Genomic DNA, 25,876 nt, shown 5'->3' with positions numbered 1-25,876 from the left:
TTGGCTGCAGTAGTTGAGGGTGTTGTTCAAATCTTCGTTGTCTTGTATTCAGAAGTTCAAGGGTGGGGTGGGATTGAGGTAGAGCAGAGGTTTCCGACCCATGACAAGAAAATCCCCCTTTTTTTCCTGTCATTCTTTTTCTTCTCTTTTCTTGTCCTCAGTTCTGTTGTCTTCATCTCAAAATATACATCATCAATTCACAGTTTCCCAAGACCAACCCTTGGAGTCATTTTAACTCCTTTCTCCTTGCACGTATTTTGTCGGTCAGTTCTCTCTCTCACGTATCTCTGTGCCTTGTTCCTCTTCCTGCGTCCCCCTGTTGCACGCTTCCTTTGTGTCCTCCACTTGCCTCCATGGAATATCGCTCAGGGTGGTTGGAGGGACACCTTTGAAACACAAGTTGGATCTTGCCACAGCCTTGCCAGAAGTGTTCAGTGCCTTAGGGTTTAAGCTAAACTCTAAGTTGACTGACTTACGACCTGTGTCTACTCAGTTTTGCTGCCTCATCTCTGGCCACTTCTTTCCTCTACACTCTGTTCAGCAGCAGCGAACTTTTCTCGTCCTTTAGAGTCTTAGCATATGTTGTTCCCAAAGTGTGAAACAGTAACTTTTCCTCATCTTTTACAGGTAGGTTCCAGAAACTTCTCCTTGACTTCTCTAAGACTAGCCTTAGTGTTCTTACTGTATGTTTCCTAATCACCCTGCATGTTCCCAGTCATAGCCCCAGCTGCTCACTGATGGAGCTCCTATTGCTGTCTCTCTCTCTGGGCAGGCTCAGCGTGCTTGGGTGTTAGAAGGGCCAGGAAGAGCATGCAAAGGAGTCGGCCACAGCACATGCTCCTCCTCGGGCCTGTTGTGCAGAGCACTGGAGAGGGAGCGTCTGTCCTAGGTCCAAGCTTGCTCTCAGGCAGCAAGGGTCGGGAGTCCAATAGGTGAGACAACATGTCTGTGGAACTAAGTGGTTTACTGCTCATTTTTACTTCTGCCAAAGTCTGTAGAAGACAGGCAAGCATCATGCCCTGAAGTTCTCTCAAGCCTGCAGACTAAGCTAACTTTTTAATACAGCATCAAATTCTTCATCTTATCCTTCATGGCACCAACCTTCCCAGGACTCCTCTCCTGACCTTCCTACAGATGGTGCTCCCGAGATCACGTATGGCTCCACCCTAATTACTGTTTACTTTATGCGACTGTTTTTCTCACAAGGTTATTACCATAAGGTGAGGAGCCCATTGGATAGTTCAGTCAAGAGTGATGCAAATCCAGTGATAGCCTTTGATGGAGATTTTACTGAATTTGATTGAAATTAATTTTCCTTATTGCCTCACTTCACTCTCATTTGCAAAACAAAAAACATATTCTGCAGTTCTGCTGGCAACTTTCCTGTTTTGTTTGACCCCAGAAGGTCTCCTTGATTGATACTCTCTTTTCTAAATTTTTTAACAATACTCATTTTATTTTTTCCAACTAACCATGTGCTTCTCCCCCCTCCTCTTCTAAAGTCTCCCTCTGGGGCAGGTGCAGTGGCTCAATCCTATAATCTCACAACTTTGGAAGGCTGAGGTGGAAGGATCACTTGAGGCCAGGAGTTCAAGACCAGCCTGGACAACATAGTGAGACCCCAATCTCAACAAAAAATTTAAAGAATTAGCTGGTGTGGTGGTGCATGCCTGTAGTCCCAGCTACTTGGGAGGCTGGGGCAGAAGGAGCCAAGCCCAGGAACTCAGGCCACAGTGAGCTATGATTGCACTGCTGAGCTCTAGTCTGGCTGGGCGACAGAGCCAGACCCATCTCTAAAAAATAAAAAAACAATAAAGTCTCTCTGTGGTTAGTACTATTCATTCAGTAGTAATTGTTTTGTTTTCTGTTTTTCTTGCTAGAAAGCAAGTTCTATAGAATGAAGACAGTTTCCCTCTTACTTTACCCCTTACCTCCAGCACCTGGCATGGTGCCTGCCGTGTGTTTGCCACTCCATGAATGGCAGGTGAAATCCTCTCACCTGGCTAGACTTCTCATTGAGCAGAATTCTGAAACTATCTTCCCCTCAGGACTAGTATTTTCAGCACTACATGGCAGTAATAATTATAGATATTTTAGATATGTTTATTTTATTGGGTTTATATTTAGCAATAAAAATATTACTTGTTCTTTAAGATCCAACTCAAGTCCCACTCCGTTCATCATTCATCACTTGATCACTCTAGTCCATAGTGATAACTCTCAGAGTTCTCTGGATATTTAATATTTTTTAAAATGTGCACAACTTATTTGCTATTTATGTCTTATAACATTCCTGGTATTATCTTTCTATTCTTATTTATTTAACTCATGCTTAATACATAACACTTTGGCTATATAATTTATATCCTCCAGTGCAACAAATGTAAATTACATAGATACAGAAATAGAATAGTCAGAGGTATCTGTTTACTGGATGATTAGATTCAAGCTAGTCATTTTAATTCGAACAAAAAATAGATAAAATCATACTTTTATATCTTATATCACTTACAAAAGAAAAATTGCATTTCATTTATTTCCCATTTTCTTTAGCTTCATCACTGGACTTCTTAGTTTTAGGGCTATTTGTTTTCTCTCCTGTTTGTGTTTAATTGAAAAAAAATATTTAGGGTATTGATATGGCCTCTGTTGGAGTCTAGGAGAGAGATAGTATCCCACAGTGATATTTAAGGAAGGGTTCATGGCGGGGTGGGGGGTGGGGAGGATGCATTTGAAGTAGGCCTTGAAAGAAAATAAATTTTTTTGTCAAGTGGGGAAACATCTGAATATGAATAATTGTTATTTCCAGTATTCAGGGAAGATGGCACATCTTGAACAAAGATTTGAAGGCAATAAAGTAGAAGACTTGCTCTACATAAAAAATTATTTCCAGGAAAACTGTCTAGCTGAAGCTGATTTAGTTTATGGAGCATCTGAAATGATAGGCTAGGGAGCATGGACTTCTTTTAGATTAGAACAGTGGAAGGGTTAGTTAGTTAGTATATAAAGAAACAAGTACTTTTCTCACTACTTTAAAACTTACCCAATTAAAAATTATACAATGTAATCATGAAAAACAACAGATTGTGAGCTTTTTATACATGTTTCTAAAGTTAAGCTTTTCCAATATGATCTTGCAGGTTTCATGACTTCAAAAATATTTTTAGTACAAAAAATAACTTTTTTTCCTCAAAATCAATAGCATCACATTCTTATAGTAGGCCAAATAAGGTCGCCTAGTGGCCTTTTTTCATTGATTCATGATAACTTAGTCTCTAAATATTAACTGGCTAAAACATATTTGCAGTGATTCCCAGTTGGTCACTTTTCTAGAAGCTTAGCAGTTTTATTTCTTTTTATGTAACGATATGTAAACATCATTATATAAGAAGCATGCCCGTGTGGATTGAATGGCCCCTGATATTTCACGGCAGTGTACCATATGCCAGGGTTCACCAATCCTTAAACCGTGCCACCATGCAATTTATTTCAAAATCTTGTTTTAATACTAGACAGAGAAATCGGATAACTTCTGGCTCTGTTTTGGACAAAAGAATTTGACACACTCTCAATAGTGGATTCATATAAAAACTTAGTTTCTTGGAATATCTTTTGGAAGCTTGCACAGTCAGTTTTGTTTTAAACGCTTGTAAGTGTTCCTAAAAATGAATTTGGACAATTAAAGTTTGCTTTTATGTTTATCAATGTGTATCTAAAATATGAAATATCTAAAACAGACAAAATTGGGGATGATAAGCATATGATGGTATTTAATAAGAGAAATGTATCTGTGAATAATTATACTTCCATTCTTCCTATCATGTTTGCCATGAAAGTGGAAAATTACTAGATTACCCAGAAAATATGTGGAAGACACAGGCTGTCTGTTTTTTCTCGTACATCTCCTTGCAGTACACAGTCCACAGTTCCGTGTGAAACATCTGTTGAGGTCCTATTTAAGTCGTATGGCACCAGCATATGGCGCTGTCTTTTGCTATTTAGCAACTAAATAGTGAATAAATCTTCACAATGTCTATCAAAGATTCAAAATGGAAAATAAAGAATGTAAAGTCAAATTTATTTTAAATGTAGTAGTTTCCAATTATTTGGGTTTATTAAGAATAGTTAACACCAGGAAACTATATTCCACAAAATGAAAAATGTGATGAAACATCTTTTGGTCTTCATGTCTTGATACAATGAAAGGTTGTTCATACCTTTCTTCATTCACTCTTCCTTTTGTTGCTCCGTTTTGCCTTAGGAATTTTGAGAAATAATTTTTGCAAGAATAGGGCTTTTCTTTGCTTAAATAAATCACATTAACGTAGAAAATTTGAAAAAAGAATAAAGATTAATATTCATAATTTCATCACCCAGAAATAATGACTATAAATAATTTGGTATATGTTCCTGGTAGATTTGTTTTGATATCTTGGGTGATATTGAACAACATGATCTTATACTTTATTTTCCTCTCATACTATCACTCCATTTCCCATGTGAAAATTTTGCATCTTGGTGGGACCCAGTGTTCTATGGCCTAATATTTGCAAATTGCTGGCATTTGGATTTACTTGATTGTTTTTGCTTATTGACCTTGTTTACCATGTTTTAAGTCAAGATTATTTGAAATACAAAGGATGCTACAGATCTATTTGTCTTTCTCCTTTTAGCTATTTGTTTTGTTTTGTTTTGTTTTTTTTGAGACAGAGTCTCGCTTTGTTGCCCAGGCTAGAGTGAGTGCCGTGGCATCTGCCTAGCTCACAGCAACCTCAAACTCCTGGGCTTAAGCGATCCTACTGCCTCAGCCTCCTGGGTAGCTGGGACTACAGACATGCACCACCATGCCCGGCTAATTTTTTCTATATATATTTTAGTTGGCCAGATAATTTCTTTCTATTCTTAGTAGAGACGGGGTCTCGCTTTTGCTCAGGCTGGTCTTGAACTCCTGACCTTGAGCAATCCACCCGCCTCGGCCTCCCACAGTGCTAGGAGCCACCGTGCCCGGCCACCTTTTAGCTATTTTTTGATGTAAAGATTTCTTAAATGTTAAGGTTTTTATTTGATGAAAGGGACAGATTTAATTGTAACTAACAAAGTCAGGAACTATTTCAGCAAAGTACATTTCTCTTGTTTTTAAGTGATACTTGTGCATTTTGAGCTTTCACTTTTTAATTTATTAAATGGGTTGAGATTGTCTTTGGGGGACTGGGGAGGATACTGGTACTACTGTTTCTTTGTTCCTAACTTAAACATATACTAAAAGGTACTCGACCTCCATAGGGACACATTTTTGAGAGTAAAAAACATTATGCCAAGTGTCTGTCCAAATAAGAACTAAAGGAAGTTGAGTTAATGCTGCCTTCAGATTTGTTAGCCACTATGTCAACTACAGAATTACTTTAAGTTGTCTCTTTTTAGCATTTTGCCTTTAAATAAAATTATTATTTATTTGAGATGGAGTCTTGCTCTGTCACCTGGGCTAGAGCACTGTGGCATCAGCCTAGCTCACAGCAACCTCCAACTCTGGGCTCAAGTGATCTTCCTGCCTCAGCCTTCCGAGTAGCTGGGACTACAAGCATGCGCCACCATGCCTGGCTGATTTTTCTATTTTTAGTAGAGATAGGGTCTCATTCTTGCTCAGGCTGGTCTCGAACTCCTAACCTCAAGGGAATCCTCCCACCTTGGCTTCTCAGAGTGCTAGGATTACAGGTATGAGCCACTGCACCTGGCCTAAATAAAATTATTTATCTAGAATAGAATGTTATGAAAGGAAATATTAATGTCTTATAAGTAGTGCTGTCTACTTTGTCAGCTGCTTTTCTTAAATGTTACATTATCATTTAATTCCTATGAACTTTCTTTTAGATCTTGGCTTTTCTCCTTATAGAATATAGGCCATTCTAGGGGAAGGCTTCATCCTATCTTTTTCCATACCAATTTATGTGCCCTGAGCACACAGCAGGTGCTTAATAATGATGCCCAAGAAACACACTATATGTTGCTTAAGACAGCTAGAAGGAAACATGAGGTTAGTAGATACAAAAATATTTTTTGGTCCTAGTTTGCTTTAAGATTACTTAAAATCCCACTCATTGTTTTTTATTTTTTTATTTATAGAAATGCTTCCATCATTTCTTCAAAAAGTCGAAGTTGTCTCTGAAGCTTCTAGAGAAACTTGTACAGCTTTGAGCGATTGCCTTAATCTCTTCACTAAACAAGAAGGGGTAGGTAGTTTGGAATTGAATTTTTAAAATAATTGTTTGGGTATGTGCTTGATCATCCATTAAGTCATTGCTTGCAAATTGTTCAAAAGTAGGAAAAAATTAAAGGAAACGAAAGCTTAATTTTCCACCAAATTTATAACTTATTTATTCTTAATTAAGCAGGATGATTCTGAAATAGCTTGTGTTCATATCTTTAGAATTTATTGATATAGCTGTATTTAACAAGTATATTTAAAGTTGATCTACTCAGAGTTGTTGGGACATCTCAATAAGAGGGATGTGAAATTTTAGAAGCAGAAGGCCTTTATATGAAAAATATATAATACTTCTAGAAAATAGAGTACCATCATACTTACCTATGTAAACTGAGCTCAATGGATTAAATAGTTTTTGTGCTCTTTTCCCCTTGCTTTCTTCCCCTTTAACAATTTGCCATTTGCTTTTCCAAATATGAGTAAGAGTGGTATGCTCACTCATTAATAATTCTTTTTCTAAGGACTGAAAAGTTGTAAAAGATGTATTGTGGTTGCCTGAACTAGGATTTTCTTGTTTTATGTTTTTCTTTTTTCCCATTTTCATGATTTTAATGTAAGGCAAGTGCCAAAAGGCTTTCTTTTCCATTTTGTTAATTTCTACATGTATGTTTAATCTTCAGCTTTTTAGATTTAGATACCAAATTTCTTGTTAAAATTTATTTGTACCTTTTGGTTACAGATTAGGTTTTGGTAGAACAAGATAGATGAAAATGGTTTTATATGTGTTTCTCTGATATGTAAAGATCTAAAATTTTATTTTCCCGTGATTAGAATGTAAGCATTGTGAATTTATATACAGTGTTTTAAGTGCTATGTTTACTATATGCACCACAAATTCTATATATTAATTGAAGAATAAGAAAATATGGAAATAATAATGTGAATTATTTAAAGCAAACTTACAGAAAGTCAACAGAATTCTGTTAACTATCAGAGGAAAACATAATTGTTCATTAAACATTTTAAATGGTTGATTCTTCTAATACTTTTTGAAGATATCCCTTTTCAGCATTTCTATTTTTGGTGGCTTGCAGATTTCATATGCTAGTTTATTTAAATGAGGAATGATTTAGTGTTCTGAATAAATCTGAATAGGATGGTTGCATTGCAGAACATCTTTGAAATTAACAGTGATGTCATGGGATTTGTGTAGCATTTATTTTAATACATTGTAAAATCAAATTTCACTCAGATCTTTTATGTGGTACCTGATAGCTTTTTTGTTCTTAAGATGTAAGGCTGAACACTAGATACACTAGATTAAAAGTGATGTGTTATGTTGATGTTGTTTAATTTCTGGAGAAGTCAGTCAACCTGTTGGAATTTTTAAATTATCTGCTTTAAAAAAATAGCCTAAACCTTTCTCTTTGTGAAAATCTAGATGCACAAGAGTATTCTTCTAAAGTTTAGATTAATTAACCTCTTTTAGCCTCTTAAATTTGTCATGAGGATTAAATGAGCTAATAATGTAAGCAAAATGCTTAGCATAGTGCCTGACACGTAGTAAGCCCTCTGAATAAAAGTGAACAGTTATTACGGTAGGATCTTATATAATTAACACTTGTAGTCCCTCTTCTCAGGTGGAATCTTGGAGCTTTTTGTGTCTTTAACATTGGGTTTATCTTGTTTTAGGGAAAGTTAGTATTGTCTAAAGGAAATTTGACTATTCTTGGAAGGATTTTGTTGTGTTTCCATCCTTATTTAAATGACAATGAGCTCTACTTCTCTGAACTTTGATGGCTTCATCTTTCAAAGAAGGGAGAGCCTATAGAAAGTTGTTAGAAGCACTAGTCTGAAAGTCTCATGGACCTGTTTTAAATCTTTCTCTAACCAACTGTGGGACAAGTTTCTGTAAAATGAAAATATGTCAACACCTCAGAGTTGGGTGTGGGGAATCGAGTGTATGTAGATGAATAATTTGTATATAGAGTATATGAGCATACTGCATAGAACACAGTGTTCATTTAGTAACTGGCATTTAATGTTCAGACTTTCAGAGTGTCTTTAAGATAACTTTTCAGTAATGTGGTGAAGTATCAACTCTATGAGACCCTTAGTGGAATCCATGGATTTCCTTCTTAGAAATGAGATTACAGATAGTAATAAGGCCCCAAAACATTTGAAAGATAAGTGGCACCCTTAAAGTTAGTCTTTCAAATGCTCAGGAATTACAACATAGGAATTTAATAGCTTAATTGAGGTCAGAGTGACATAATTATGTGCAGCAATGCCCTATCTGGTATTATAGATTACATTTCTATTATCTGCAAGTTTTATTAAAAGAGCAATCATAATAAGCTTTGAACTCAGTTAGACCTGGGTCTAACTGCTGGCTGTGCTATTGAATCTCTCTTTGACTCAGTTTTTAAATACAATATCCTCTTTACAGTAGTGACCAACCAAAAAGGATTGTTTTGAAAAGTAAATGAGATAATATTGGTTTAAAACACCTGTATAGTGCCTAGCACAAAATAAAGATCTTATTAGATGTGAGTGACCCCAGCATCCACAGCAGCAAAACTGTTTTTATTTGAATCTTTTTTGATGGCAGGTATTACAAATGTTAACGTTTACTTCTTAACTTAAAATTTTTAAACTTAATTTTATGTTGTCTAGGTGTCTCAGGATTGTTCTTTTGCATGTTCAGAATTACTGTGTGCCTTAATACAGAGATGCCCTCAGGAGATGATCTTTATATGACCATGTATTTTTCTACTAAATGGTCTGGTCCTGCGAATGCTTTTTGAATTCTTGTTTACTCCTTGTAGGTTTTTAAAAATTATAGCCAGCCATGGTGATGCACACCTATAATCCTAGCACTTTGGGAGGCCAAGGTGAGAGGATTTGCTTGAGCCCAAAAGTTCAAGGCTGTAGTGCACTGTGATTGCATCACTGCATTCCAGCCTAGGCAACAGAACAAGACCCTGGGGCAAAAAAATTTACCATGCTTGATTTTTAGATTGACTGAGTGCCTGCCTCTAGCAGTGGAATACTGATCCCTTCTGATTTACTCTTTCTAATCTCCTGTTTATTAAAAAGAAAATCACATAACCAAACTTGGTAAAATTATGTCCACAGTAAGAATGAGCTGGCTCTGTATGAGAAACTTGGGGGGAGGGGAGGATTTACATTGAGTGCCAGCCTTTGTTCCTGGATTTTGTGCCTTCTGTTTCTGTGGTATCTGGGTGTTTTTTTGCTTGATAGAGATACACTGATGTGACCTACATAATCAGGGTTTTCGTATGACCTGTAAACAAATGAGGCATTCATTGTAGGCAGATTTTATTTGTAAATCAAACTGCTTACATTGTTGAAAAAATCTCAGTGTATAAAATAGGCTACTAAAGAGAAACCTACAAGATGCTCTTAGGTTGGTATAGTTGGAAATGTAACAGAATGTTAGTGCTTACCCTTGTTTGAGAGTTCCATTCAAAAGGCTAGGAACTGGTTTCCTAAATTATCTTTGTTTCTGTAGTTTTTCTCACCAGAGAATGATCTCAGAAGTGTTTAAAATGTCACACAGAAGCCAGCATTGGTGCCCTCCTTGTTCTGTGTCTCATCAAGCTCCCTTGATGTTAGTCAAACCAGTTTTTCCAAATTAGGAACTTGCCTATTTAAAGTTAGCGTAAGTTCACTTATAAAATATTTTATCCTTTCATGTTAAATCTCCTGACCACTGAAGAGCTGTGACCCAGCTGTATGATTGGAGTGATAGTGGTACTAGGTTTGTGGGGTAATGGAAAGATTCAGATTCTACATTGGAATCGTGTGAAAGGTTAGAATTCTGTACTGCTTCTCTGGACCAGATGCTGATAATCTTTGAAGAGAAATCGTGTTCATGTGTGGACTTATAACTCTACAGAGTCATGGTCTCTTATAGTTATTTAGCTTCCTTTGCTATCCAGCAGTCCTTTAGTCATTTTGTGACCTCATCTCTTTCGTTTCCTCATGTTTACAACAGCTCTTTCGGGCCTTCACCCCTCTCTGACCCTCTCTTCTCTCTAGTTTCCTCATCTCTCTCTACTCTAAGCAGAATTCTGTTAAATATAATGTAGTCATTGTCTATGCTTCAACTCCATACCACTCCTTCACTTCAGTTTTTATCTGCATCTGCTCCCATCCTTCCTTCTTTCCTTTTGCTGGAGGCGTCTGTCTCCTTCCATCCTGCTTCTCTGGGGACCTTGCTTCAAAAAATAGCTCCTCTCTTTGGAATTCTCTACTCCCTTATTTATAGCTTTTATCTGTCTCCCTGTATTCTTCTCCAATTCCATTCTTGAAAATGTGATATTTTCTGTTTCTACTTATTCATTCCCCACCTAGTCCACTGAAACTATTCTTGCCAATATGTCCTTATTGCTAAATCAGAGGACATTTTAAAATCGTCTTACTTGTCCTTTGAAGGACCTGGCATTTGACAATTTCCTGTTTTTTTGGAATTCTCTGTGGCCTCCACAGTGCCTCCTTCTTCTGGCTTCTCCTTCTTTTATAGCAGCTGATTCTCAATCACCTTCTAAAGCATTTTTTCTTCTGCCTGTGCCTTAAACATCAATATTAGTACTCCCTAGGGTTTCTGTGGATGACCTTCTCACTCTCAGCATGAGTGATCTCACCCACTCCTTTAACTAGAATTCCATGGTGACTCAGATATCCCCACCTTAGACCTCTCCTGAGCTCTGAACCAGTATATCCAGCTGCCTTTTGAACATTTATGTATGGTTACATCACAAGCATTTCAAGAACGAGTCTTAAACTGAGTTACCCATTCAACTCATAGAATTGCCATTCAGTAACTCATAGGATTCAACTCATAGAATTGCCATTCAGTAACTCAAGCCAGGATCACGGGATCTGGTCTTTGGTTCATCTTCCTTCTTCACCCCTACCTTTAATCAAGTCCTGTCAATTTGCTTTTTTATATCTTGGTTGCCTGTCTCCCTTTACTTCCTCTCCCCCAACCCTAACGTACAAATTCCCCATTGCTACTCTGTTATAATAAAGTCAGCAGGATTGCTCTGTTGGATGACCACCGCCATTTCCTAATCCCAGTCTCCACCCTTTAAAACTAGGTTAGGTGTCGCTCCTATGCAGTGAATTCCTTGCTTGTCCTAGCACTTACCACATTGTATCATTATATGTTCACAAACTGGTGCTCCTTAAGCAAGCAGCCAGTATCTTAGTTATTTTTGTAGCATAGTACTGCCATGTAGTAGATGGTTAGTAAATATCTGAATGAATGAATAATGAATGCACAAAGGAAAAATACATGCTTTTGGATCAGATCAACTGTATCTACACTCTGCTGCCTCAACCTTGACCACATTAATATATGTTCAAGAATTCCATTTCCAAATCTGAAATTGAGAATATATATGAGTTATTTTATGTGAAGTGCCTCAGTACAGTACCTGGCACATTTTAGGTGCTCTGTAAATTGCCTTCTAAAACAAAGTAGCTTTTGTTGTTCATTGTTTTGCTACCTAGTGCTACTTATATAAACTGAATTCATTCTCTAATTTTCAAGGCCCAGGGAGAAGGATTCTGTAGCAGGGTCTCCTCCTTAGTGCCAAATGTGACTTTTCCAAATACAATCATACTTAGTTTTTAATTTAGAATGAAAAAAAGAAAAAAAGAAACTGACTTTTCAAAGACACTATGAAACCTCACTGGCATCAATTCCCAATTTTCCTCGTATGGCCTTTTATGGCCTTTTACACATTCTATGGCTGTGGTGCAATTAGAGCTACCACTTATTGCAATAGAACTTAAAGTACCCAAGGATCTTTTGTTAAAAACATATTTAATTTTGTTCTTTGTTACTCTGGGCTCACTTAAGTATGAGGACAGATCTATACACGTTAGAAAGGTTTGAAACTTTATGCTGGAACAAAAAGTTATGTGTGCTTTTATTTTCCACTAGAGCATTATAGTTAACTAGAAATTTCATTAACCTGAACCATCCCACTTAAGTGTGGTATTTATGTGGTGGGTTTTCTTGTCCTTTGAACCTTTGTCTGCTCTTCAAGCCTGGCTAGAATAAGAAACCATCTATTTCACGTAAGTGGATTTCATGGTAGTAGGATTAATGCCGTTGTTTTCCTCATTGCTAAAATCGTGCCCCAACTAGGGTATAAACAATAAACATGTCAAGACTGTGTGTCAGTCTTCGTCGTGGAACCGTAAACATGAGCTCTTCAGCATAAACCTGAGTGTCAGGCAAGACTGGGGAAGAAAGGATTCCTTCGCTTGGCCGAGTTTCCCGAGGGGCGGGCCGGCCGCTTGCAAGTCGCCGGGCCGGTGTCTGGGGAGAGGGCCGCAGCACACAAACCGCCCCGGGACCTTGCAGGAGCCTGGGCGCCACGCTCGGCGGAGCGCTAGGAGCAGTTGCCTTACTTCCCTCCTGCGAGGAGCCGCGTGTGGGCTCCCCCGCCGGTCCCTACCTGCGCCTCCGCCAGCCGGCGACGCCCGCCGGGGGGAGGGGAGGCGGGCCCAGGACGAGGACGGAGGAGGGAGCCGCCTGCTGCAGGCCACGCCGCGCGCCCGCCGCTCGCACTCTCCCCGGAGCCCTGGGGGGCGGGTCTGCGGCCGGGCGGGCGGGCGGTGCGGGAGTCCTGGGCCGCGGGCGGGCAGCGCCTCTGCCCGACCTCGCTGGGGGAGGCGGGCGCCGCTGTCGGGCCGGAGCCAGGGGCGGGCCGCGCGAAGGTGACTTAGGGAAACCTTGCGGGCCGCCCTGGGTCGCGCCTCCCGGATCGGCTCGGCTGGCGGGGAGGAGGAGGAGGAGGAGGAGGAGGAAGAGGCCGAGCGCATTGGAGCAGGAGCTTGCGGCGGAGCGCGGGGTGGAGCGTGCCGGCCGGGGTCCGCGGATCCGGCCCAGGTGGGTGGGGGTGTGTGCCTGTTGTGTGGCTTCGTGGGGCAGCCTGGGGCGACGGAGGAGGACGCTGGGGCAGGAAGGGGGCAGGGCGGCCAGACGTGATCGAGGGATGTGAGTAGATCCAAGAATAGTTGGACGTGTGTGTGCGGAGCGAAGTGCAGCCGAGGGTGCGTGGGGAGGGGTGTGCCAAGCGGGGGACCCTGCTCTTTCCCCGGTGCGGGTCTTCCTGCCGGGTGTGTTTGCCTTGGGGTTCCTACAGGAAGAGCCCCTGGAGGAAAAGCCCGCTGACCTTTTTTTCGGTTAAATATTAGTATTAGGTCAAGTGGGGCTGGAGTGGGAGGAGTAAGACGATGAAAGACATTGTTGTCCTAAATAACCTTCCAAGTTAGTGATTTTTCGCATGTCTCTGCTCTGGCTGACATTGAGATGAACTTTGCACTGTTCAGAGGCTGCTAAAATTCCGAGAATTTGAGGGGAAATGCACGAGTGCATGGAGGAGAGAAAGGGAAATTATATTTGTGTTGGGGAATGGGGAGGTGGCTTTTAACTTTAATGTTTTGATTAAGGATTTTTGATTACTCACAGGCTTTCTTTGTAGCCTAAATCGGTGGGGAATCACGTTCCCTAGCGTTCAGGATATGTAGCTGGTTGTTTTGTGTTTGCTGTTGTGCTGGATTTTTCTGGGTTTGGAGGGAGGGTAGCAAGGAGAGGAAGATGCCAGGGAAGAGCTTAGTGTACAGCTTTTCTGAGTTAATAAAGGGTATTAAAAGTTTCTTCATTTTAATAAGGTTCAAAGACAGAATTAATATGTTTTATTTTGAAGGCATAGCGTTGCTTAGTAGGAATCTCCCAAAAGAGAAAAATGCTTGAAATGTGTGTTGGTGGAATAATGCGTAGGCTGAAATATGGGGGTCTAAATGTAAACTCGCTTTTCAGTTTGAGGACACACCAAAGTTAATCTCTTGTCCAATGACGTTTGATTTTTAGCTCCGAAGCTGAAGACTTTGACAAGGAAGCTCAATTTCTATTAAGTGTAATAGATATTTAATCTGAATGTGAAGACCAGAGAGCTATTTCAGCCTCTGTCCCAGTACTACTTTTGTTAGACTGGAGTTTAAAAGGGATTTGTATCAGTCTGAATGTATTAATAGTTGCTGGACTGTAGTCTCTCCTCTTTGGAAACCCTGAAAAGGTTAATATTAGGAGATTTTTTGATGGTGAAAGTGACCCACATAATCTCTTTACCCTCAGTTGTACACCTTACAGAAAGGGGGAAAAGAAATTATTAGATTTTCCATATTAAAAGAAAATGTATTTACTAATATTCAAGGTAGTTTATAAATACAGTCCAAGTACATTTTAAATATTGTATATAAAATATCACGCAACATCATAATCTAAGCCTTGTGTACAGTTTATAACATTTATCATTTACATTCTTTTTAAAAGGCATGATAAATTTGTTACTATTCCTGGCATTCAAATATATGACTGCTTATCAACTCAGGATTATAAGAAAAACTTAAGTCCTTTAAAAGGTAGAAATTTAAAGTTGTTACTTGCTCCACATTCAGCATGTATTCCTGAATTTTTAGCTTATTTTACATATAATCCAGAGATATATGGTTACCAATTAATTTTGGAAGCAGCTAGGACATAAGTTATAAATAAAATGAAGTTTATGCAAACTGAAGCTGGATTTCATTTTGATAACTTTTTGGAGAATTTTTGAACAAAATGCATAGACTTTAATTAGCATGGTGCATATGTGTGTGTATGTATGTGTGTGTGTGTATGAGAGAGAGAAAGAGAGAGAGAAGGGAGGGAGAATGAGTCAGTGTTAGGCTTATTATAGTTGACATGAGCCAAGGTCTATCCTGATGAATTTTTGTATCTCACAGTGGTACCAAGATTATAACTTGCATGCAATTGTGTTTGTCTTATTCCCTACCATATTCCCAATATAGAATGCAGGTTTATCCTGATGAATTTTGAATGAGTTATCTAGGCATAATTTTCCTTTCATTTTAACTTCAGGGAGTTAAGGATGTAACTCCTACACATTTTTATAATGGTCCATTGTGGATTTGATATCTATTACTTTCTGTGAATTTTTTTCCTTGACTAATTAAATAAGTATATACAGAATGTTTACTTTGTAAGAGATTGCTAGACCAGTCTGTCTTAATAAAACTTTAGTTGACTACTGGAGCCAGATGACTCAATAGATTCTTACAGAAGGTGCAGTATACCCAGAAGCAACAGAAAAGGGTGAATTCTAGCAAATTGTTCATTAAGACTGGAAGAATAAAGAGCCCAGTTTAAATGAATAGAAGCGGGTCTTTTGAAGGACTTTGTAAAGTATGCTTAAAGAGTTTGAAACTTATCTTGGGCGGTTAGAATCACTGAAAGATTTTAATCAGATTTGTTCCTTATGAGAAGGATTAGAGGAGCACAGGCAAAGCAGGATGACCAGGTGTAGGAATTCAAGGGAGAGATAATCAGGGTCTGAACCAAGTTAGTAACTGTGGAAAAAGAAAGGAAGATACAGAGCAGAGAGATACTTCAAAAACAAATGACATAAATAGAGCTGATAATAGATGGAATGTGGGGAATGGAGGAGAAGGTGGAGTCATAGATGACTCCCAGGTTTATGGCATAAATTACTGGGTAGGTGACTAAGGGAATAAAGGGAGTGTGGGAAGATGAGTTGCCTTTGGGACATGTTGACATTCAAGTAAGGTTGTCCTTACTTGTCCAATAAAAATTTGGGAATCATTAGTATTGGGAGTCACCTAAATAAGCATGGAAATTGAGGTTGGAGAAGTGAATAATATCACCTAGGAGAAGGTATAGCTTGAAAAAGTTAGAAATCAAAGGATTGAGTGTTGACACTTAAAAGACAAGTGGAAGAAAGGGAGCCCCTAGAGATTACTGAGAAAAAGCAGCTAGGGAGGCAGGAGAAACTGCAGAACAGAGGAGGTCAAGGGAGACAAGTGTTCCTGGAAGTAAGGTAAGAACCAAAGTGTGTGTCCATTGGATTTGGCGGTCAGGTGGTCATTGGAGTCTTTGATGAAAGAGGATTTAGAAGCATGACATGGGAGGAAACCAGATTGCAATGAGCAGAGGAGTAAATATGAGGGAAGTGAGGATGCAGAAATAATGAAGATAGACTTTGATTCAGTCTCTGTAGACATCTGTAACTGAATAATTACAATGTTATTCTTTTCTTCAATCCTTATACCTTTTATTTCTTTTTCTTGTTCTTAAATACTGACTAGGGCCTTCTTGGCAATGTCAAATAGAAGCTGGGATGGTGGGAATTCATGTTCATCCTAGATTTTTTTTAAAAAAAAAGTATGCTTCTAACTTCTAATGATTCACTGTTAATGGCATTTAACAAATACCATTTACCAGATTTCGTTCTTATGTTGAATTTTTTTCCATCACGAAAGGGTGTTGAATTTTATCAGATGTTCTTAATCTATTAAGAGGATCATATTTTTTTTAATTTATTAAGCTGGGAAATTATATATTTAGACTTTTTCTAATGATAAGCTGTCCTTGTGTACCTGGAATAAACCTAATTTGGTTATGATATATTATCCTTAACATTCTCCTTGATTTGGTTTCTTTTGGATTTTAGCATCTGTGTTTATGGATGATATTGGCTTATAATTTCCTGTTCTGTCCTTATCAGGGCTTAGTATCACGGTTATACTAGCTTCATAAAATGACTCTGGAAATAGTCCTTCTTTTGCCGTTCCCTGGAAGAAGTTTTATAAAATTGAAATGAGCTCTTCCTTGAAAATTTAGAACTTTCTTATAAAACCATGTTTGTGAGATTTTTTTTTTTTAAACTGCTAACTAGATACCTTTAATGGTTATAGGACCATTTTAGTTTTCTATTTCTTTTTGGGTCAGTTTTGACAAGTTATGTATTTCTAGGAATTTAGCCTTTCCATTTAAGTTTTGAAATTTATTATAAATGTGTTCATCATAGTCTTGTTTTGTCTTTTTAACTTAAGTTGGATCTGTAAGTATGTATTCCCTTTCCTAATCTTTTTCCATTTTTTTCCCAATATTTATTTGGATATCTCTAAATAAATCTCTCTTCAAATGAATCTTAGTGTATGTTTTTCTCTTATTAGTCTCACTAAAGCTTTTTGATTCTTTGCAAAGAACTGTCTTTAGCTTTGTTATCTATGACATTTTTTAAATTAATTTTACAATTTCCTGTATTATTTTTTGAGTTTATTTTCTTCCCCAATATCCATACATTTATTAACTTCTGTTCCTTGAAAGTGGATAATTTGTTCTAAATTTTTTCTTTTCCAGATTTTGAGTTGTATATTTATTCTAGTATTTTGTGATTTAGTAAATATACCACTGCTAGCTTTAGCCACTACTTGGATTATTTATGGACTCTAATAATCTGTATTAGATTTTTTGTAGACTCCATCTTTCCAGCCTGAAGACGGCTAATGTATGTAGTATAGATCCTCTCCTAATATTAAAACACCTAGAAGTTACAGGAGGTTTGAATGTCTTCCAGTTTTTTCTCTTGCCCACCTCTTCCTACTTCCACTGCTTGGCACTTCTGTTTCTTTTCTCCACCTTGCTGCTCCCTTCTTCCTCTTTCTCTTCTTCCCACACCGTCACCCACCATCCTTTCTATCACTTGGTACTTTGAGTGGTGGAAGAAGAATGATCATCATTCCCTTGTTCCCTTCCCCCGCTTCTTTTCTCTCTCCCTTATTTTCTATCCCCTATTCTTGGAGGATTTTTTCATCACCAGCTCAACATACATTCCTTCACCTAAGCACCTCAGCCCTGGCACCAAAGAGGAAACAGCCAGGGTAACCTGCATCTGGTTTTCTGGAGGGTTCACCGTTATTTACCACATAATCTTTGCTATTTCTGATACAGTCCAACTGAAGACAGAGGCAGGGAGAGCATGGGGGGGAAGCCTGGGAAGAAGGCATAGGCGATAGAACATGAACCTGCTGTTACCCGGAGTCCTGAGGCACGGGTTTCAGCAGCAGGAGCCTTTTCTTGCTCTTTGACTCCGGGCTACTTACTCCAAGGCCCACTTTCTTCCTGCATGATATGGCGTTGTTAACACAGACCCTTTCTGTCTGCTTCACAGGTTGCAGACTCAAATGAGATGAGGATAAACCTATCAGATTTATATAAGACAGGCCTTCCATGCTTTATTCTCAGGAAAATATCTTAAAAGGAATTAGTACACAATTCAGGGACAGAAATGGAGCAAAAGCGGTTTGTGGCATGGTGTGTTGGATGAGAGAAATCCTGCTGGGCAGCAGTGGGTGGTGACAGGAATGACAAGAAGCACAGGAGTTGTGCCCAGTGGTTGGGGGAGATTCAGGGGAGATGTCTGTCCTCTGATGGGGGGGCTTGCATAACCTCTCAGCCTGCAGACGTGGACATGTTGTTATGTCTCGTGGCCGGGTGCTATGTTTTAGTGACATCCTCTGATCTTTTACCTAGTTTACTATTTGCTACATTCGGGACAGTGGGCCTTTCTGAGCTTACTTGAGAAGTCAGCATTCATTTATCTTAATGTTTCTGTGAGGGAAATTTTTGTTGTTATTCTGAGCTCTAAACAGATGAATTAGAAATGATGTTTTGTGAGTATAATTCTTAGTGAAATCTCTTACCTGTGATAGAAATGTGTTAATTTTGAACATTCATTTCTTTTTGATAATTTGACTTTGTGTTATAGATTAATTGTTTAAAATTCCAAAGTCATAGAATCAGTCTTAGATTGTTAGATTAAACCATCTAGTCTGGTGATTTTCAAAGTTTTTCTTGGCGGTAGAGACAGATTTGGATGCCAGTACATAAGACAGATGAAAGTAAAAGCACCCCTGTGCACCATAGCACCTCTGTAGAACACAGTTTGAAAATGATCCATCTGTTCTCGTATTTTACGGAGGAGACCTGGGCCAAGAGAGGATCATTTACTTGCCCAAGGTTATGTAGCTAGGAGGGGGTAAAACTTAGATCTAAGTCTAGGATTCTGCCTCCAGACTTACTGCTGAAGAACAACTCAACTATATCATCCATGCCTTGAATTAGGAAAATCCATACATTAAGAGAAGACAGTCCACCTTTTTTCAAAGCTGGTGTGGCCACCTGTATAAGCTAACTTCTGTTTGACAAAAGGATACCAAATTTGGAAATAGGATAAGAATATGACCGAGAATATTGAAATGTCTTCAGAGTTTGCACAGAATACCCTGTATTCCAGGTTCTCAACAGGAAATTGCAATCCATCTTTTTGTGAAAATTTTGCTTGGTAGAAGTTATATTTGGGGAAGATACAGAATTTGCTCATTTGTCCAGATAGTCTACATTTTATCCTAAGATTAAACTAGACTGTCAGAATCCCTTAGCCTGGACTACATTCTCTAGATTTGCAGAAAAATGGCCCTCACTAAGTTGAAGCTGGAGTTATATCCTCAATTTCTAATATTCTTATTTCCCTATTTATAATCCTAGGTAAGAAATTAGAGCCAAGGGCAAAGAGGGAGTTTGTTTTCCCTAAAGAACTGTTATTTATTTTTTTTCTTTGTGAACAATTAAAAGTACATAATTGATTGTCTTTCTCTTTGTTTTGGCCTAAAGAGAATTCAGAGTCAAATTTGTTTGGTCCACAGTATCTGTGTAGGCTCCATCACTTGTAGGCCCTACCCCTGCAGAAATTGCTCTGTGTTTTTATAGCCTCACAGTTTGGCAGTCACTGGATTACTAAATTCTCTTGTGAATTAGCTGAATGTGGTTCTGCCACAGAGTGCAGTCATGTATGGTGATTATATTTTGGGATTTTTCTGCAAGTAATATTAAGTAAATAGTTTTTAAAATGTTAGGAACATATTTTTACTTTATGCTATGGTTTTAGTTTATGTCAAGCATATATACATTTTGATATTAATTGAGTTTGTTATAGATAATTTCAAGGACCCAAGTTAAAATATGTAGCAAATATTATAATGGGAGCATTTTTTTCATGTTAGTGTGAGTAATCCTAACTATATGTTTTAGTCCAGTATTTGGAGGAAAAAACTTATTGTATTTTTTGTAAAATATACATAAGATTTGCCATCTTTTTTTAAGTGTATAGTTCAGTGGTAGACCTTACGAGACGGTGTGGGGAGGACTGTATAAGATAGTAGACCATGTATTTAGCATAACGCCCAGCATAAAATAAATGTATATACAGGCAAAACTTGGGAAGCACTGCTTTAAGATATTTCAAATGTTTTCTTCAGATGGAGTTATAACTGACCTAGTTGTGATTCCAGCATATTTTAATTTTTCCCCCATTAGCCATGAAAACACTTCTCAAAATAGAATAAAACATCAAAATTCTATAAAAGCAAAGTTATTATCTTTCTTGGCTTAACAGTATTGACCGTTTTTAGGAAACTATTGTCAGAGACAGAACTGAAGGTGTTTAAAAAGCCGAATTGGAAATCATGGAATAGCTGTACAGTGGAATAGTCCTCAGCAGTGAAAAGGAAAGAACTACTTATATTTGCAACAACTTGGATGAATCTGAAGAATGTTACACTCAGTGAAATTAGCCAGACACAAAAGAGTACATCCTGCTTGATTCCATTTATTTGAAGTTCAAATACAGACAAGCCTAATCCATGCTTATGGAACTCAGACAGTAGTTGCCTTGGCTTGGGGTGGAGAGGAGGGCAGCAGTGACTGAAGGGGCACAGGAGAATTTGGGGAAAAAGGGTAATGGAAATGTTCTATATCTTGATAGTGGTGCTAGTTAACATGGGGTATATAATGGTAAAAATATATTGAACTATGCACTTAAAATAGGTGTATTATATATAATCCAAATAAAGTTCAGTTAAAAAATCAGTTGCTGTGGTATAACTTCTATTAAATATAACATTTTCTAGTTATTTTCATCAGAAATAGCAATAACTTCTGAAAATAAGGTTTGTTTAGATTATGATTAAACTTCTCTTCTTTTAAAAATGTTTAGCTCTCTAAAAAAAATTTATTTCAAGGATGTATAAAATATACAAATCTGTGGTGAGTGATTATATAAGAGCAAGCTATTTTTAGGTAGCAGCTTTGCAACTGTGATGAGACAGGAGTGTGCTTAACAAATTCTCGGACTGGGCTTCTGTACTAGATGTCTGAGAAAGTCCGGTGTTCTGCACTGTTTGAGGATCTTGTAAACATTTTGCATTTAACATGTTGCGAACCTGATGCAAAAATTTGATAATGCAAACATCAATTCCTAAATAGATATGTTTTAAAATATTTTTCTAATTATAAAATTATGAGGTATATATGGAAGACATACAAAAGTATACAGAAAGCTATTTTGGAGCTTATAGAGAAGAATATAAAAACCAGAAACCACTGGCAAGATTTTGGTGTATCTTATTTATACGAGTATGCAGACACAAATACAGTATACATTGCTGTTGAATATCCTCCAATGTTTTCAGTAATATCAGAAAGTATTATTTTATTCTAATACCTATTGTTTTAAGACTGCATAAGAAATATGTTATTGTTTTAACTTTCGCTGTCAGTACATGAGCAGTTTTTACTATGCCCTTCCTCTTGCTAAACAGTATTGTTTTTAACAGCTTTATTGAGGTATAATTGATGTACAATAAGTGTAGTTTTTAATGAGTTTTGACATATGCATGTGCTAGTGAAGCCATCACCAAAGTCAAGATAAGGAATGCTTCTATTCTTTCCAAAAGTTTCTTCCTCTCTCTTTGTAATACCACCTGTTCTTTCTCCCACCCTTGTCCACCGGCAACTATTGACCAGCATTCTATCACTGGAGATTAGTAGGAATTTTCTAGAATTTTATATAAATGGAATCATATATGTACCTTTTTAAGGGGGAGGAGTCTGGCTTCTTTAACTTCAGCATAATTATCTTGAGATTCGTCCACGTTGTTGTGTGTATCAATAGTTCATTCCTTTTTATTGCTGAATAGTATTCCAGTTTATAGCTGTACTACAATTTATTTACCTGCTGGACATTTAGTTTGTTTCCAGTTTTTGGATATTACATACAAAGCTGTGAATATTTGTGTACAAGTATTTGTGTGGACATAATCTTTTATTTGTCTTACATAAATACCTAGTAGTAAAATGGCCAGGTCATATGATAAATGCATGTTTGTGTGTGTGTTGATGTTTTTTTTTGTTGTTGTTGTTGTGAGTTTTTAAAAGAACTTTTTAAAAACTTGAGGTAGAATTCACATAAAATTAACTTTTTTGAATATTCTATTCAGTGGCATTTAGTATGTTCATCATATATAGCCACCACGTCTATCTACTTCCCAAAACATTTTCATCACTCCAAAGGAAACCCTGTACCCATTAAGAGCCACTCCCCGTCAACCCTGTTCCAAGTCCCTGAAAACCACTAATCTGCTTTCTGTCTCTGTGGGTCCATAGATTAGTATGCAATAGATTGCATATGTGAGCTTTTGTGTCTGCCTTTTTCACCTAGCATAATGTGTTTGTTTTTTTTTTTTTTTTTTTTGAGACAGAGTCTCACTCTGTTGCCCGGGCTAGAGTGAGTGCTGTGGCGTCAGCCTAGCTGACAGCAACCTCAAACTCCTGGGCTTAAGCGATCCTCCTGCCTCAGCCTCCCGAGTTGCTGGGACTACAGGCATGCGCCACCATGCCCGGCTAATTTTTTCTATATATGTATGTTTTTTTTTTAGCTGTCCATATAATTTCTTTTCTATTTTTAGTAGAGACAGGGTCTTGCTCTTACTCAGGCTGGTCTCGAACTCCTTAGCTCAAACAATCCGCCCGCCTTGGCCTCCCAGAGTGCTAGGATTACAGGCATGAGCCACCGTGCCAGGCCTAGCATAATGTTTTTGAGGTTCATGAGCGTAGTGACATTTATCAGTACTTTGTTCCTTCCTTTGGCTGAGTAGTCTGTTGTGTGTATATACCAGTTTGTTTACCCATTCATTCATTTATGAACATTTGGGTTGTTTCCATCTTTTGACTATTGCAAATATTGCTGCTATATTTTTTTTACAAATATTTGAACATTTGTTTTCAGTTATTTTTGTTATATACCCGAGAATAGAATTTCTAGGTCATATGGTAATTCTATGTTTAACATTTTGAAGAACCACCAAACTGTTTTCCACAGTGGCTGCAACATTTTACATCCCCATCAATATACAAAGTTTCTGATTTCTTCACATCCTTGCAAACAATTATTTTCCTTTTTTAGAAAAAGATTGCAACCATTTTAGTGGCTGTGAAGTGGTATATCATCTGGTTATGCTTTATATTCACCTAATGACTAAAGATGTTGAACATCTTGTCATGTGCTTGTTGGCTATTTGTATATCTTTTGGGGAAAATGTCTATTAAAGTCTTTGCTGTTTTTTTAATTGGATTGTTTCTCTTCTCATTGAGTTGTAAGAGTTATTTATATAATTGTATATATATTCTAGATACTAGACTAGTACCAGATACATATTTTCTCCCATTCATAGATTGTCTTTTTACTTTGTTGATAATGTTCTTTGATGCACCAAAAGTTTATATTTTTGTTGCTTGTGCAAGAAATATACTGAAATTCTTCTAAATCAGTTTTTATCCGGGAGTCACATCAAAATAGTCCATAGGTACTTTATAAAAACATTACATGTATTAGTGAAATTAGAAATTTATTTTTCTTTCACCTTAAAGAAGACAGGAGGTGGGCAGTCTGGGCCTGGTATGGCAGTTCAGGTGTTAGGGGCTGTTCCTAGTATCAAATTCTAGTCATCAGGAAGGAGGAAAAGGCAGAAAAAGGAGTGTACCCTTCCCTTTAAGTGGATCTGGTAAATTCTGCACAATACTTCCATTTTTCTTGGCTAGAACTTCGCTATATGGCTATAGCTGCCAGAGAGACTGAGAAATATGGTCTTTTAGCTAGAGGGCAATGTAGCCAGGTAAAAAATTAGGGCTCTTACTAAAGAAAAAGGGGAGAGTAGGTATTGGGAAAAATTAGAAGTCTCTTGTGGCAATGTTTGGGCCTTGTTCATTTTTGGAAGTCCTGATTAAGTGGGTCTGTGCTAGAATAGGGCCTTCTAATTTTAGAAAAGGTCAGGGGAAAGCCCCACAAAACAAACCCTGTAGCTGATCCTGATAGACTATTCATGATTGGGAACCTCAGCTACAAGTTTTGAAACATGACTGATCTATCAGTGCTTGGAATGAGTAAACCATTCTTCTGGCAGCCATGGATTCTAATCTACCTAATTATTTTGTCATTTTACAGTGATGTGATCCCAACAGGGGATCTAAGGGATGGTTTTGACAAATATTTGCCTAGTTGCCACGTAACTCCCACCCCACCCCTGCCCCCCAGTCTTTCTGGTCTGCCAGTCTAGTAACTCTCATACAGATAGGAAGCAGGTGAGACTCTGCTTTTAAGACTCAGGTTTGTGTGTTTCCATCACCATTTCATTGGGCTGTATAGTTATTGGCAATGCCTTGGGTTGGAAAGCTTGTGGGATTTGGTGTTAAAAGATCCTGGTGACCATTGGTAACTTAAGGTTTTTGATCTTCTGTTTATACACATAAACATACATTTCTCATAGGGCTGTTAGGATTTAATGAACTAACAGCATGTAAAAGTGCTTTCTAAACTGTAAAATGCTATGTGTATACCTTAGCAGTAATAGATGTAGAAATAGTCCTGTGTAAGCAGAACCATGTTTTACAAAAATGCTAGTAAAATTAAGTCATCTTTTTTTTTTTCTTGATAAACTCATACTGAGAATAATGAGATTTTTGGAGACATTTTTGCTAAAGGTCCTGCACTTAAATTATATCTTTCTTGGTAAATTCTGAAATACTTAATAATACTTGTTAAAGAGATCTTATCAAGAAAATCTGTCTTGCATTGCTTCATTCCATCCTCTACCTCTCCTGTTACTATATACTTTATAATATTCATTAGTTCCAGCTACTCGGGAAGCTGGAGAAAGAGTATCCTTTGAGCTCAAGAGTTTGAAACCAGCCTGGGCAACAGAGAGAGAGACGCTGTCTTAAAAAAAAAAAAAAAAAAAATATATATATATATATATATATATATATATATATATATATTTTTTTTTTTTTTTTCCCAGCACTTACCTTTGAACACATTCCAGGCACCATTCCAGACACTAGGGATACAATCATGAACAAATATTTAATGGAAAGTTAAGAAAATGTGATTTAAAAACTAGACTTTTAAAAATTACAGAATTTTTATTGACTAGGCTGATGTAGAATGTTACCATTTTTGTATAGTCAACACTGATTTATTACATTGAAATATGTTTGCAGTGTGCTTAATACCTACCATTATATGGCAGTTTAACATTCTGTTCTTTAATTTACATGATGGTGCATATACATTATCCTGTAATCTGAAATAATTTGGAAATTATACATTTAAAGTGCATAGTGCTTTTAGGAATATAATCCTATAAGTACTGCTTCTGAATTGTAAAATACACATAATGATGGATATTTTAAATTCTTAAAGAAGTTCCTTATATGAGAATTGTAATCAGCATCAGGTGGTTTAACTTTACGTTTGAAGAGCAAATTATTATGAGACTTATGCCAAATTATTTTAAATGCCAGAACCATTAACAAAGCAGTGCAATAAATGTGTGTTGAATCCGCTATTGGTAGCATACTGTAGTAGTGAACAC

General features: G+C 37.6%; 1 protein-coding gene across 4 annotated transcripts in view; it reads left to right on the top strand.

Moving 5' to 3' along the window:
* The window catches only part of OSBPL1A (oxysterol binding protein like 1A), a 186,121-nt gene that overhangs the window by 78,649 nt on the left and 81,596 nt on the right, over positions 1 to 25,876 (top strand). For 2 of the 4 annotated variants that reach the window (XM_045527560.1, XM_045527561.1), the window contains one exon: positions 6,121 to 6,227. In XM_045527560.1, the coding sequence (XP_045383516.1) occupies positions 6,121 to 6,227 (107 nt within the window). Of the gene's footprint in view, positions 1 to 6,120; positions 6,228 to 13,008; positions 13,134 to 13,187; positions 13,242 to 25,876 lie in introns of those variants that run through there. The other 2 variants (XM_045527564.1, XM_045527563.1) reach the window with 2 other exon arrangements.

Source organism: Lemur catta, chromosome 16 (genome assembly GCF_020740605.2).
Source record: "Lemur catta isolate mLemCat1 chromosome 16, mLemCat1.pri, whole genome shotgun sequence".
Lineage (NCBI taxonomy): Eukaryota > Metazoa > Chordata > Mammalia > Primates > Lemuridae > Lemur > Lemur catta.
The sequence above is the reverse complement of the archived record's forward strand: the minus strand, read 5'-3'. Positions and strand labels throughout refer to the sequence as shown.